The 13,162-nt window shown below is 47.3% G+C and overlaps 6 protein-coding genes across 6 annotated transcripts; 4 read left to right on the top strand and 2 right to left on the bottom strand.

Moving 5' to 3' along the window:
- Positions 1-565: 565 nt before the first annotated feature.
- Positions 566-1,874, top strand: PGRI_079820 (uncharacterized protein; the record flags this gene model as incomplete). Its single annotated transcript, XM_040795696.1, has 2 exons — positions 566-1,119; positions 1,526-1,874. 2 exons carry the CDS (start codon positions 566-568, stop codon positions 1,872-1,874), a joined length of 903 nt encoding a protein of 300 aa, XP_040651261.1.
- Positions 1,875-2,378: 504 nt separating this feature from the next.
- Positions 2,379-3,754, bottom strand: pex26 (the record flags this gene model as incomplete). The annotated part of the gene is made up of 2 exons (XM_040795695.1): positions 2,379-3,252; positions 3,312-3,754. 2 exons carry the CDS (start codon positions 3,752-3,754, stop codon positions 2,379-2,381), a joined length of 1,317 nt encoding a protein of 438 aa, XP_040651260.1.
- A 909-nt stretch (positions 3,755-4,663) lies between these two features.
- On the top strand, positions 4,664-6,531 carry PGRI_079800 (CAF1 family ribonuclease; the record flags this gene model as incomplete). Its single annotated transcript, XM_040795694.1, has 5 exons — positions 4,664-4,898; positions 4,947-5,039; positions 5,089-5,315; positions 5,367-5,994; positions 6,050-6,531. The coding sequence occupies 5 exons, from the start codon at positions 4,664-4,666 to the stop codon at positions 6,529-6,531; spliced, it is 1,665 nt and encodes a 554-aa protein (XP_040651259.1).
- A 461-nt stretch (positions 6,532-6,992) lies between these two features.
- Positions 6,993-8,112, top strand: PGRI_079790 (mitochondrial 54S ribosomal protein mL46; the record flags this gene model as incomplete). The annotated part of the gene is made up of 3 exons (XM_040795693.1): positions 6,993-7,035; positions 7,092-7,750; positions 7,813-8,112. 3 exons carry the CDS (start codon positions 6,993-6,995, stop codon positions 8,110-8,112), a joined length of 1,002 nt encoding a protein of 333 aa, XP_040651258.1.
- A 303-nt stretch (positions 8,113-8,415) lies between these two features.
- On the bottom strand, positions 8,416-10,387 carry PGRI_079780 (cysteine-rich PDZ-binding protein; the record flags this gene model as incomplete). Its single annotated transcript, XM_040795692.1, has 6 exons — positions 8,416-8,501; positions 8,556-8,679; positions 8,733-8,982; positions 9,253-9,617; positions 9,667-10,096; positions 10,149-10,387. The coding sequence occupies 6 exons, from the start codon at positions 10,385-10,387 to the stop codon at positions 8,416-8,418; spliced, it is 1,494 nt and encodes a 497-aa protein (XP_040651257.1).
- Positions 10,388-11,822: 1,435 nt separating this feature from the next.
- PGRI_079770 (uncharacterized protein) lies at positions 11,823-12,572 on the top strand (the record flags this gene model as incomplete). The annotated part of the gene is made up of 1 exon (XM_040795691.1): positions 11,823-12,572. One exon carries the CDS (start codon positions 11,823-11,825, stop codon positions 12,570-12,572), a length of 750 nt encoding a protein of 249 aa, XP_040651256.1.
- Between the last annotated feature and the right edge of the window lie 590 nt (positions 12,573-13,162).

The raw sequence follows: 13,162 nt of genomic DNA, 5'->3' as shown, positions 1-13,162 counted from the left end.
TCAAAAGTCACTCTACTAGATGTGTACAGAAAGCATATATGGTTTGCTGGGGAACGGGGATTCGGACGCAAGTTCAAGTACGATTGGGAAACCTTTCCTACCAAGACTTCCTAAGTGATTCTATTCCAATACATGAGGCCCCAAGGCGAGTGGAGGGTCACAACTACGTATCTTTGAGTGGGAACGCGAATATGCTATTATAAAAGGGAAATGGCGTCAACAGTAACATTTCTCTACTGGGAAAGCAATAAACAGAAAATGCTGGTAAATAAATACGTTAATCAGGTTGCATGGAGAGAGGAGAATAGTTCTGGTAAACTAATTTCTATAATTATTTTTGCATTCAACTGGCCTCACAATTCCTCTGTTGTAAAGAGAATTGTGGTGTGCAATTGTTTACTCCAAACCTCGGCTAAACAGATTGTTTATCGGATTTACTCCTGCCACTTAATTACCCATTTATCAGTATTGTTCTCCAGTTGCTCCATGCAACTTGTTCATTTCAATCGGCTCCCTTATGGCCTAAATATCTCCAGTATATCCATGTCCTCCGTCCAAAGGAAAAATGGAAAGCCCAAACCCCGCACAGCCACGTCAAGCGCTGAAACGCATCACAAGTCTAATCCTCCACCAATGGCTCTTAATCGGGATCGGGATCGTCTGCGCCCTGGCATACTACTTCCCGAACGTAGCCAAGCACGGCGGCATCATCCGCTCCGAGTATAGCATCATGTACGGGGTGATCGCGATAATCTTCCTAATCTCCGGCCTGAGCATCCCGCGCCAGAAACTTATCTCTCAAGTCCTGAATTGGCGCCTTCATGTCATCGTGCAAGTCATTTCATTTCTGTTTATTCCCGCGCTGGTGCTGGCCATTGTGCATATTATCCTCGCTGCGGATAGTGGGGGGAAGATTGATCGCGCCGTGTTGGCGGGGTATATCTTTACTGCTTGTATTCCGACGACGATTGCGTCTAATGTTGTTATGACGAGGTCTGCGGGTGGGGATGATGCGGCTGCTTTAGTGGAGGTTTTGTTGGCGAATATTCTCGGGCCGTTTGTTACGGCTGCGTGGACTGTTGCGTTGATGCCGAAGTCAGTGGAGTTTGAGCCCTGGCGGTATGGGGGTGGGGATTTGGGGAGTATGTATAAAGAGGTTTTTCAGCAATTGGGGCTCAGTGTTTTACTTCCGCTGTTTATTGGGCAGCTGGTGAGGTGGACTTGGCCTGATCGTACTGCATCGGTCTTGCAGAAGACTAAGCTGCCTAAGCTGGCTACTGTCTGTTTGTTATTGTTGATTTGGTGAGTACAACGAGCTTTCTATACAAGGTCTTGGCCTGTTTTTCTTTCTTCCTAACCGAACATTCCTAAATATCAGGGCCACTTTTTCCTCCTGCTTCGCAACAGGAGCCCTTCAGACCCTGTCTGCGCAGAGTATAGTCTTTGTGGTCTTATTCAACATCATACTCTACATCACCTTAACGGCAGTATGTTTCCTATGTGCTAGACCACCGCAAATCTTTAGCTCCCGACGCTGGTCCAAGCCCATATTCAAACGCATGTCTCCAGAGGAAACGATTGCAGTGTGCTTTTGCGGGCCAGCAAAGAGCACCGCACTTGGTATCCCGCTGCTCTATGCAATGTGGCAGCCGGTTGATCTATTCCTAAAAGCAAAGACATCGGTGCCGGTGTTGCTCTATACTACAGAGCAGATCTGCGTGGCGCATTTCTTCGTTCAGTTATTTCGGTGGTGGCATACTAGAATCGTTGAGAAAGAGGATTTAGATGACACGGGCGACGATGTTGAGATTGGTATGGCTGTGAACTCACGTGGGGATCACGCTGGACGTGGTCATGAGCATACGACTGTTTGATACCCGTTTAGAATAGACTATTTGGCTTTCCTCTGGGTCAATGACTGCCCTTTAGACCGAGTCTTGAATTGTTTATTTCCTTTGGTGACGAAGCATATGTCTGTTAGAATTATTCAATGAATACCTGGATAGATTGGACATCTCATATAGCAAACAAGCTATGTAATGTCGATCATCCACTCCACAGCTTGGCGATCTCTTACTGTCTTTGATAGGCAATGGAATGGTCGTACTAGTACATGAGCCAAAGCAATTTAGGAAGGTCTTCTTCAAAACTTGCTGGCTGAAACGAATAAAAGATAAGTCTTGGATAAGAGTAAATTCAACCACACCTGGTGGCAATCTTGTATGTGTGCATAGAATACAACATAGAGAATCACAAAGGGAATCACAAAAGAAAATGTATGCAGAAACAACCCCAAGAACCCTGGGGCGCCAATTTGATCAAGAAAAAATGTACATGATAGTCATGCAATATACGTAGAAACCAAAGTGGCTTATATCTCAAATATAGCTCACTTTGACTCCCATTCCGGCCGTGGCTTTGACCTTCTGCCAAGCGCCATCTGTAACCCGTCGGATGCGATCTCGCACACCCTGCCGGCTCATCGCCATCAAAATACCGATCACGAAAAGCAGGGTGCGCACTATTGACATCGGATTCCCAGATACAGTCCGGATAATATGACGGAAGAGGTTGCGCAGACCAGTGGCCACAGTCTGAGTTGAGCGGCCTCGGGGTCCAGCCTTGTCCTGCTTCTTGACACTTTTGGAGCCAGATGAGAGGGAAGTTCGTGGCTTGCCATTTGACAACTTATCTGTCGATTGCCTAGCTCCTTTGCCTTTGGGAGAACCATGTGAGCGGTTTTTCTCAATCCCGTAGTCGACTTCGCTGGGACTGCGTTTATGTCCATTGGATTGTAGTCTCGCGGCTGCTGCCGCTGCTTCTTCGGCTTCGCGACGTTCATCCTCTCGTTGCCGTTCAAGCTCTTCATCTTTGGCTCGCTGTAATTCAACTGCACGCATTTCACCCCGCTCTTTCTCTTCCCTCAGGCCCTCGAGGGTCTGTAAGAAGAGATCTTTGCGTTCTTCATCGAGGACTTCGCTCAAATTGATGAATTCGGTCGAGTATTCCCACTCATCGTTGCGGGGGAGGACGTGCAAAGTAAAGAGCTCGATGATCTTTACTCTGGCAGTTAGATCTTTCGGGGTATCAGCTCCGGTTGTTGTACGCATAGGGCGCTGCTCATAATCATCGGATGCATCCTGGAGACGATCCGTAAGATCGAGGTTGGGTTGGCCATAGGAGGAGAGATAGGTCTCAAGACGTTGTTGGTTCAGGGATTGCGAAGACGAGTGGGTTAGAAGTAGGGTAGCTCTATCATAGAATTGTTAGTAATTCAATTTGGGTCAGTGGGGTTGGAGTCGAATACTGACAGGTTATAGACCACTTCGGCATCCACCGAACCCTCGTGGCCGTTGTACCCGACCTCGACCACAGTCTCCCAAATTGCACCTTCTCTAACTTGTGAAGCAATTGCTTTCCACTCCTTTTGTCCAAATTGCTTCTTTCCCTCCTCTGCACCGAGATCGACTATTGCGCTGAGGAGAGTGATGTAGAGGTTCCACACCTTGATCCTCCACGTTCCGGCCGCTGTGGCGATCGGCGCAACCGGTGTTGAGCTGTCGCCATTTGTGAGCTGGTCTTCTTGTGGTGCTGAAGGCTTTATAATGGGTTGGAGGTTTGCAAGAGCTTCTGGTAAGCGTCTTGTGAGGTAAAGTTGGGATGCTTTCTTGTATGTCTTGGAGCACAGCTTTGTGGGGGAGGCCGAGGATGAAGAGCGGTCTTGAGAGTGAGACGACATGGATCCGTTGGCCATTGCGAAGGCCGTATAAGAAAAAGAGCAATGATTTTCTTTTAGAAAGGAGTAAAAGGAGTAATTATAAAAGGGAAACCATTCAAGTGAAGCGTGTCGGGGTCGGCTTTCGTTTTCCCTCGGCTCATCCAAGTCCGGGGTCGGTCACGGGACTGGCCTGTGAGATCCATGAGCTTTCTTACTATCAACTTCTATCACTTCTTTTATTTATTTTATATTAGCCCCTGAGCAGGAGAAGATGTACTTCGATTTTGGAATTAATCACTCTAGGTTACTCTCCCAAATGTTTCTGTTGATGCATCCCAGCCTGGATTAATGAGAGTAACAGCCTCTAGTATGACTCCAATTGGACAATTAGGGCAATAAACAACATCCCCAGTCGTCTCGTCCGGACATTTATATACTCGCGACTAAGGTAGCTCCCAGGGCTAATACATATATGGATCTTGCTTGTGAAGCTATATACTCCATCTTTGAAGCAATAGTGAATGTACTTTGAGCATCTGCTAAGAAATTATTGATGAAATATAGCTATATAGTCGTAAGTGCACATAATCGCGACAACATTTATACTGGCGGCGTCAAAGGCTGATAGGATTTAAATGCTTGATGTTCCTCCAACTCTCTTCTTCATCACAACTCTGATCGATGCGACTTGCGGCGCATCTAAGGAGACCGGCAAACTCACAAGCCCTCGGTTTTGCATCAGATCGTCTCACCCTCCCTACAGCTTGAGACAAGACTCTTTCTGATCAAACTCGGCTACCTGCCTTTCAAAGGCGTACTCTCCTTTCACGTCTGCATCAATCGATTTCCAGCAATCAAAGGCTTCAACAAAGCCAATCAGCTTTCTCCTTTTCACCTCTTATCGTTGCCAAGTTCATACTTTGATGCTAGTTCCAGCTTCGAAAGATGGATGTCACAGCTGTCACTTTCCCCGATTGCCTCCCCTCTATCCTCAACGACATCGCGACAAGCTGCTTTGTGTCCGTAGACTTCGAGCTGTCTGGAGTGGTTTTTAAACCAAGCGGACCACAGCCTCGGACCCAAACCGTGCAGGAGCGATATGTGGAAGCTAAGGCAGCTGCAGAGCGGTACCAGATTCTCCAAGTTGGCCTGACAACTTGTCATGAAGACAAGGAAAATGGTACGCAATTAACCCCAGTTCAGGACTTATGTCGCTAACTAAGTACAGCCACCTACACCCTGAAACCATACAACATAAATCTGAGTCCAATCACCCAGCATGAGATGGATGTGAATCGGGACTGGACATTCGGAAGCCGGTGTATGTATATCTACGACGAGTGTTGAGCATATCACTAATATCTGAACAGCAATGGAATTCTTACTCGCGAACCACTTCAGCATTGACCATATGTGCTCCTTCGGTGTCCGATACCTGTCTCGAAGCGAAGAAATACTGGCAATCAAAAGAGCTACGGAGAAATGCCAATCGCGGAATCCCGTCCAAGTTGCAAATATTAAACAAGACGACCTTGAATCTCTGGAGTTCCTTGAGGCTGTTCGGGTCAGTATCAATGAGTGGCTGGCGCAGGGCGAGGTAAGACATCATGTCAAACTTCGATCTAAGGAAATCAACTGACATGTACAGAAACGCCGTGACTGGCTCAACATCCCGCCACCCAGCAATCTGCAGACTGTTCCAGGCCCCATCCCTACCGGGTTGAGCAGCATGCAGAAATGGCTAGTACACCACCTTGTCAGCGACGAATACCCCAACCTGACAACGCGGGGTGCGTCAACCTTCGTCCAAATCGAATTGCGGGACCCAAGCAATGAGCAACATACCTTCGAAACAAAATTGAAGGTCAAAAAGGAACGAATTCGGAAGCATATCGGGTTCCGCTGGATCGCAGAAGCACTTGTGGGTGGAAGTCTGGAAGAACTTGAGCCAGACGCTTTCCATCCCCTGATGAAGATAATCGAGCAGCCAACTTTCGGAATTCAGCAGTTGGCAGACAAAGTGAAGAGCCGGCTCAAGGAGAACAGACCAGTTCTAATCGGCCACAACATGTTCTGTGATCTGCTCTTCTTCTACAGATGCTTCCTCGGTCCGTTGCCGAATACCCTCGCTGAGTTTCAAACCGTCATCCACAAGCTATTTCCCGTGTTGGCTGACACCAAGTACATGGCCACTCATGACTGCGGCTCTCTAAACCCCATGTCTTCACTCGAAGAACTCAACACGACTTTAGCTGGCATCGAAAGCCCCAAGATAGGTATGGCATGAAATATATCCCCGACAGCAAGTGAGTATAACTAACCATTTCGCAGAGATCGACGCTCACTTTTCAAAGTACAAGTTCCGTAAGCGTACTCACGAGGCAGGATACGATAGCATGCTTGCCGCCATGGCCTTCATCAAACTTGCAGGTGAGATACAGCGCAACCCTTCCCAACCGACTGTCAAACCCCGGTCACATACGCCGACGACACCCAGTTTAGTTGCTGGTATCATGGCCCAGCCTAGCAACCAGACTGTTCCTGGAAGTGAATTCAGCAACTTCTTTGACGTTGACACTGAGACCATTCCAATGATTCAGCCAGCTCAGATTGCTCGAGCTGGTATGTCCCTAGCCGACACTGGCTCCGAGCGTGTAGCTCGCCTGGTCAACGAAGGTAAATTACTGCCGCGTCTCGGAGATCCCTTCTGGGATACCTACGGGAACATACTGCGGGTGTTCGGTACACAGGAGAGGAAAGTGCAGCTAGGAAAGCAGGTGCTACAGCAGGAAGATCTGCTGTTGGAGATCTGAGGGTAGGTAATTTATGCATCGGTTCTGGGGGAGAGAATAGGGGATGGAAGATAGCGAAGAGACAAACAAAGTTGCAGGTAAATCTGTTTTTTTTTCTTTTCTTTTTTTTTCAAAGACCATAGAAACCATATATAAGACTAAAATAGGGATGTCCGCGACAGCTATCTAACAGTACGCCTTGATTGTTTTAAAGAAGGTACCGCTAGCGAAAATTGGCCGCGACCTCAGGGGAGCTCAATCTGAGCACCTTTAAATGATCAACCGGCCGTAGAAAACTGGACGCAGTGATGATAAGAGATGCTTGGAGAAGAGAAGAAAAGAGAAGTTGGATTTTCGAGTTTTAAACCGCCCGGGCGGTGACTAAGCCCAATTAGGCCTGGCGACAACGTGACCTGGTTGGATCTTTTTCTCGGGGACGAAGACAACCAGCCTCAAAACACATTGCCATTCCACCCTTGAACATGTCAGGATCTAATGGTGCACGGCGCGTAGCCTCGCTACTACGTATGTTCAAAGATTTTCCCGAATTCCTTATGTCCAAATACTGACTCCGCGCGCAGGGCCATCAATAATCGACTCCGGCGTGTGCAGAAGCTGTAAAGAGACCCTTGGCCGCCGCAGCTATTCCTCCGCACCAGCGATTGAATCGACCTCCGCATCTACAGCAGCCGACCCCGCCGTGAAGCCAGACTACATCATCAATGCGGGTGTAGTCCTCTCCCGTCCTCCGCAAATCACCCGTGAACTCGAACCGTTCGAGAAAGCGTTCTTTTTCTACCAGAAGCGTCTGAATGAGCGTCTGGCCCTCCCCTTTACGAAATATTTCTACTTCAAGCGCGGTACACCAGCCGACGAAGACTGGAAGAGAAAGATCCAGGAGCGCCGGACTCCCGCGCGTGACATTGGAAAATACAACGCGTACGACAGCGATGCATGGAACGACGAGCTCCTGCTAGGTGCACAGGAATCTGAGCCTGAACACCAGGTTGAGGCGCTTGTCAAGGACGCAGAATCCACTGCCAATGCGACTTCCCAAGATACTAGCAAAAAGGAGGAAATCCCTCGGCCGTACCCTCGGATCACGGAGGCAGACAAGAAGAACGACCAAAAGAGTCTCGATCGTTTGCTCTCCCGCACTCTCTATCTCCTTGTTCAGTCTAAGGAGGGACACTGGAAGTTCCCCAGTTCGCCGGTAGAGGAGGGCGAGACCCTTCGCTCGGTAAGTGCTTGTGTTCGGATTACATTGAGTTGAGGAATTATACTAACATATGATTTTCCTAGGCTGCTGAGCGCACCCTCTCCCAGTCCGCCGGTGTCAACATGAACACCTGGATGGTTGGTTTCCACCCGGTCGGATGGCACTCCTTCAACCCGCGCCGCTCGAAGAAGGCAGGCAACGAGATTGAGGCTCCCGGTAGCAAGATCTTCTTCTTGAAGTCTCGTATGATGGCCGGTCAGGCTGATCTATCCGTCAACACCCAAGGCCTCAAAGACTTCAAGTGGCTCGCCAAGGAGGAGCTCCCGCAATACCTGAACACGCAATACTACAGCAACATCAAGAACATGCTGGCCGACCGGTAAGAGGTGGATACCTAGAAGCAGCTGAGGGGGTAGAGCCGGGTGAGAACGCAAGGTTCAAGGTTGTTCGATGGAGATGAAAAGGCATACTTGTTCCGATACTATAGCGTACCATTTGTGACGCATTGCATATACTCTTATTGCGCATGCCATGTATAACTATTTTCTGTACTGTCAAATCAAATCATTTCAATTCATTCCATGATGTTAACAATCGATTCCGCGGTATCATCAACGCCCGAAAACGCCATGCCATGTAGAGTAAATCAAGAAAAGAAAAGAATCCCAGATCCAGCCCGCAGCTCCTCATGCCATATTGAACTTCTGTCCCTGGACAATAGGCTGATCCTTCGCCGACTTCCCCGCCAGATTCTTGCCACACATAGCACAAGCTGTATCAACATCAGCATCACATCACCAAAGAAAAGAGAAAAGAGTAGACATACCATTCCGCTGATAAGCGCACCGCTGACAGAACTTCTTTCCTAACTCCGTCTTCACCTTACAGTTATCGCAAGACGAAGCATAAGCCGCATAAGGATTCTTCGCTTTCGCGCTGAGGAGTTTGCTCTGAGATAAAAATTAGTACCAATCCAAACAATAGTTCAAAATATATAACATACCTTTCCGATTCCCGTGGCGCCTAGTGTGGCCTTCGTTTTTCCCTTGTCGGCGCTCGTTTTACTAGACGGCGAGCCGTAGTACATGTCGTTTTTGTTTTTGACGCCCGGTGTGGCGAGCTCGGTGGCTTTGAGCTTCTTTTGGCATTTTGAGCAGACCATTTTGATTTGCTGTGTGAGAGGTGAAAGGGAGTTGGTGATGAGAGCTGCGAAAATGATGTTATCGCGGCCGAGGTTTGCCACCGCCTGGTGACTTGCCAAGAGGTTTTGTTTACTTTCTTCGCCGCGATTTATGGATTTTTTTTTGGTTTGTTTTAGTTTCTAGGTTTTGTTGGATATAAAGAAATGATATGTTTTATACAAAGCGCATTGCTATCATTCGCATCGTTGGGTATCAACATTAAGGTACATTAGAGTATGTGCATGGAAGCTCTCATATCAAAAAACCGGGGTAATCGCGTCAAATAGCAGGAAATTAAAACTGGTAAATCTCAACAGAATCCAACTTCAACATCAACCTTACTGAGGCGAAACTTGGTGAGGCTGAGGCTGTGCGGAGTAACCCTGGTAAGGACCACCATATGGCTGCTGAACCGGAGGGTAATGTCCTTCGGGCATATGCTGGGGTTGGTATTGAGCGGGAGGATATTGCGGCTGGGGCGGAGCATAGTCACGCTCATCTCCGAGGTCGTGCCATTTGGCACAGCACATGAGAATGCCAGTGAAAGTGCCGACCCAGAAGATAAACTGGATAATGACACTGACGAGGTCCAGATATAGAGGCCAACGGTTGGTGAACGTTAGGCTATAGGCTATGATGATGACAGCCGGGGTGAAACACACAACGAACCAGCTAACGGCGGCGTTGATGAGTGCTGTAGCAGGCGCCTGGGGACAGTTAGTTTGTTGTTGTGTGTTGAAAGGATTCGGGACTTACCTTAGACACAAAACGATGGCTGCGGGCTTTTGAAAGCATGTAGAATGAACAACCGACTACCTCCAAGGATAGCAGCCAGTAAATGATGTACAGTGCAGCATTCAGCCGTACCAAGTGCATCCGTACGGTTGCGTATTGCTCAGTTACCATTCCCACGGAGGAAACAATGTACAAGGCGGTCTGGGAGAGAGACATCACCACGATAAGAGCGAAGAGGAGAGAATGAATGGAGGTCACTGAGGCATTGGGTGTGCCGGAGGATGCAAGAAGGCCCAGGAAGCGATTGATGAGGGTCCAAAAGACGTAGAAGGTGAGACAGATTCCCATCACCGTGAAAAAGTTTTGAAGCATCAGGCTGATTACATAGTACATTGTCACCTCGGCTTCGGCAACATACAGGGCTTCCCAGGCGATGGTGTTTATTTGGGCGCTAGCAAGCTGGTCAGTGAGTTGTTTATTTTAGTTCAGATCTTGACTCATACCATATAAAGCATGTCAGGGCGCCCATGAGTCCCTTCAGTGGGAGATTGCGGTTCTTGATCTTACATGTCCAGATAAAGAAGCCAATGAGGGCGAGAAGAGAGAGAATACTAAAAGCAAATTGGCCGTAGAATAAATTCTGGCCACGATGGTAGTCCAGTGAAAACCAGACTGTTTCGCTCCAGGGGTCGGTGTCGCTATAGTAGTCCGAGTAATAGCCTCCACCACGTCGAGGTGCCATTTCGTTTAATTTAGCTTTGAAGGGACTCAAAATTCAACAGGTCTACAGAGTACTTGGGGGAAATGAAGGGTTTTTAAATAAATGGATCTGGGGCTGAAGCAATCTACACTAGGTAAAATTGAGGCTTAAAGACCCGAGATACGAGGCCAATATGTTCAAAAGGGGCGGAGTGGAGGGAGGCTAAGACTCTTAATAGTCCAAGGCGAAATATGAGGTAAAAGACCCGTTGGCTTAGCAGCTGATTTCGCTTCTCGTGTTTTGACCCCTTTTTGGGCCCTGTACTTCGCCCCATGCTTGGCTAAGAGGAAGTACTCCACGCACACTAGTGCCGGGCGTATTCTTTAAATTTGGGTAAGGCAAAGAAAGAAAGAAAATACATTCGTTAGGCAGAGAAGAAGTTAAGTTGCGCCCGATGCCAACACATCACCGTGAAATGAAGCAGAAAAAAAAGAGTCACAAGCTAAAAGACTTGGCGATCTATAAAAAGGAACATGTCAGCTGATTTTTACAAGTCCGTGAACAGAAAAATGTATGAAAAGTACAAGAAGACAAAGTACAAGAAGACAAACAAAGTGAGATAGAAAGAATGTGTGGGGGAAAGGGTGATATACCTTATATTACTCTATTATATCTTAATATTTAATAATGTTTTATATCTTATATCTTATATCTTACATCTCCAGGATCTATGAAACACTTACCCCAGTCTTGTGCAGAAGAAAACTCGCGTGGCCAAGTCTGCAGATAAAAACTTCCATTTCTTTTCCCCAGTTACCAGGAACATCCCAGAGAATTCTCATCTCTCATCTTCTATGCATTATTCCGATGAATTGAAGTATAATCAACATGTGATATAAAATATTGCATTCACAGTCAAATGCATAATTTCCCATTTCTTACCCCTTGGATCCTTTGCGCTCTCTCTCCATCACATCGTGATGGATCCGCAGATGCATACATCCCCACTTATGAACTGGCCCAAATGACGCTTCTCGAGTGCCCTGAAAGGAATTGACCATAAAGAGCAACTCTAGCGTCAACCCAACCGTTCCAACAGTTCGGTTCAAGTCTACTTTCACGATAGGGTCATTCCCAGCGGGAAGATCATCCCCTGAAATCCAGTAGGGGGGGCAATTATATAAATACTATAATATTTTTTATATCTTTCCTCTTTTCCTTTTGCTTTTTTGGTGTTCCCATTCCCAGCTCTCCCGCATTCGGCATCTCCGCGTATCCCGATTCTCACATATCCCAACAATTGGTTTTTTTTTACCAGATCTTGCATTGCTTTTCTCGAATTAGTGCACTTAAAAAAAAAACCATTAGAAAAGCAAATGCTACGAGTATCAACAGCTACACAGTTCCTTTCCAAAGTGTGACTCTACTTCCATCTTCAACCGTGAAACCCCCAATTCAAGAATCTATCCAAAAAAAAATGCCTCCAGATGGATCAACCTTCACGGCCTTAAACCTCCCACCAACATTCGAATTACCCCAATGCATGGAATACTTCACACTCCGAGCGGGTCCAAACACAGACCTATGGCGCAAACCCCCGAACGGCGAAACCTCCACCGCCCCAATCGTCTTCACATCCCTCCGCCACCCCTTCGTCGTAGCAGAAGTCACCGTCAGCGCAGACTGGGAATTGGAATGGGACCAAGGCGGTCTAGTCATCTTCGCCGGCGCAGCACCACAATCCCTCTCCTCCGTCGATAGTCCATTCCGCACCCGTTCACCCTGCAAATGGGTGAAAGCCGGAATGGAGTTTTCATCGGGGACTGTGAACGCGTCGTCGGTGAGCGCAACGGCAGATGGTGCGGATTGGTGTTTATCGCCGCTTGCGCAGTCGACTCAAGCAGGTGCGATTCACTCGCTACGCATCAAGCTTGAGCGGGTTGGTTATGCGCTATGGATTTGGTATCAGGTTCCGTCAGTATTGCCGTTCGTTGTGTCGCCTGGTGCGGTGGGGAATTCGTGGAAGAAGCTGCGTGAGGTGACGTGGTTCTTTTATGGGGTTGAGGATAAGTTTGTTCATGTTGGGGTTTATGCGAGTCGGCCGACGAGTTTGGCGCGTGGGGGAACTATGTGGGATGCCATGCATGGGTTGACGCTGGATACTTCTTTACCGACGGGTTCGGCGGATGGGTTGGTGGTTGAGTTTGAGGATTTGGAGATCTTTTAGTTGCTTTGGTTTTTGCGTTTACACTTCGGGTTTTTTTCGAGTCCTGGTGATACATATTCCCCTTCAGCGTTTCATCAGTCGAGCGGTTATGGCATGTCTGGAGTCGTTAGTGTGATCTTTTTTTTGTGTTTCTGTTTGCATGTTTATATCGTTCAATGAGAATATTCCTTGAGATTTTGTTCTAACCTGAGAGTATGCCGTGTACTGACGCGAGTCTCGTATCTGGTACGTGCATTGCTCTTCCTTTGGCCAGTGCTTCGTAATAAGTCCCTTTGGTTACTACATATGTATGAATTCTATTACTGAATTTGCTGTATCAGATTAGACTAATGTATGATTTAAAAAATAAAATGATTTCTTTGTTGATAGGTTCGGTAGTTGTCGATGTATATATATTGGACGAACCATTGAAAACTAAGCCCAAAGACATTGTATATATTTCTCAATTTAGACAATTAACAGAACATCAGACTAGAAAACCATCCCCAATATATAGACATCCCTACAAACTCACTAGAAAACAATATGCAATAGATATCATTCAATGCACAGGGATATACTACTTGATATTGTCACTAACCGAAAGAAGA

The sequence above is a fragment of the Penicillium griseofulvum genome (genome assembly GCF_001561935.1).
Source record: "Penicillium griseofulvum strain PG3 chromosome Unknown contig_77, whole genome shotgun sequence".
Taxonomy (NCBI): domain Eukaryota; kingdom Fungi; phylum Ascomycota; class Eurotiomycetes; order Eurotiales; family Aspergillaceae; genus Penicillium; species Penicillium griseofulvum.
This window is presented reverse-complemented; position numbering and strand designations above follow the sequence as displayed.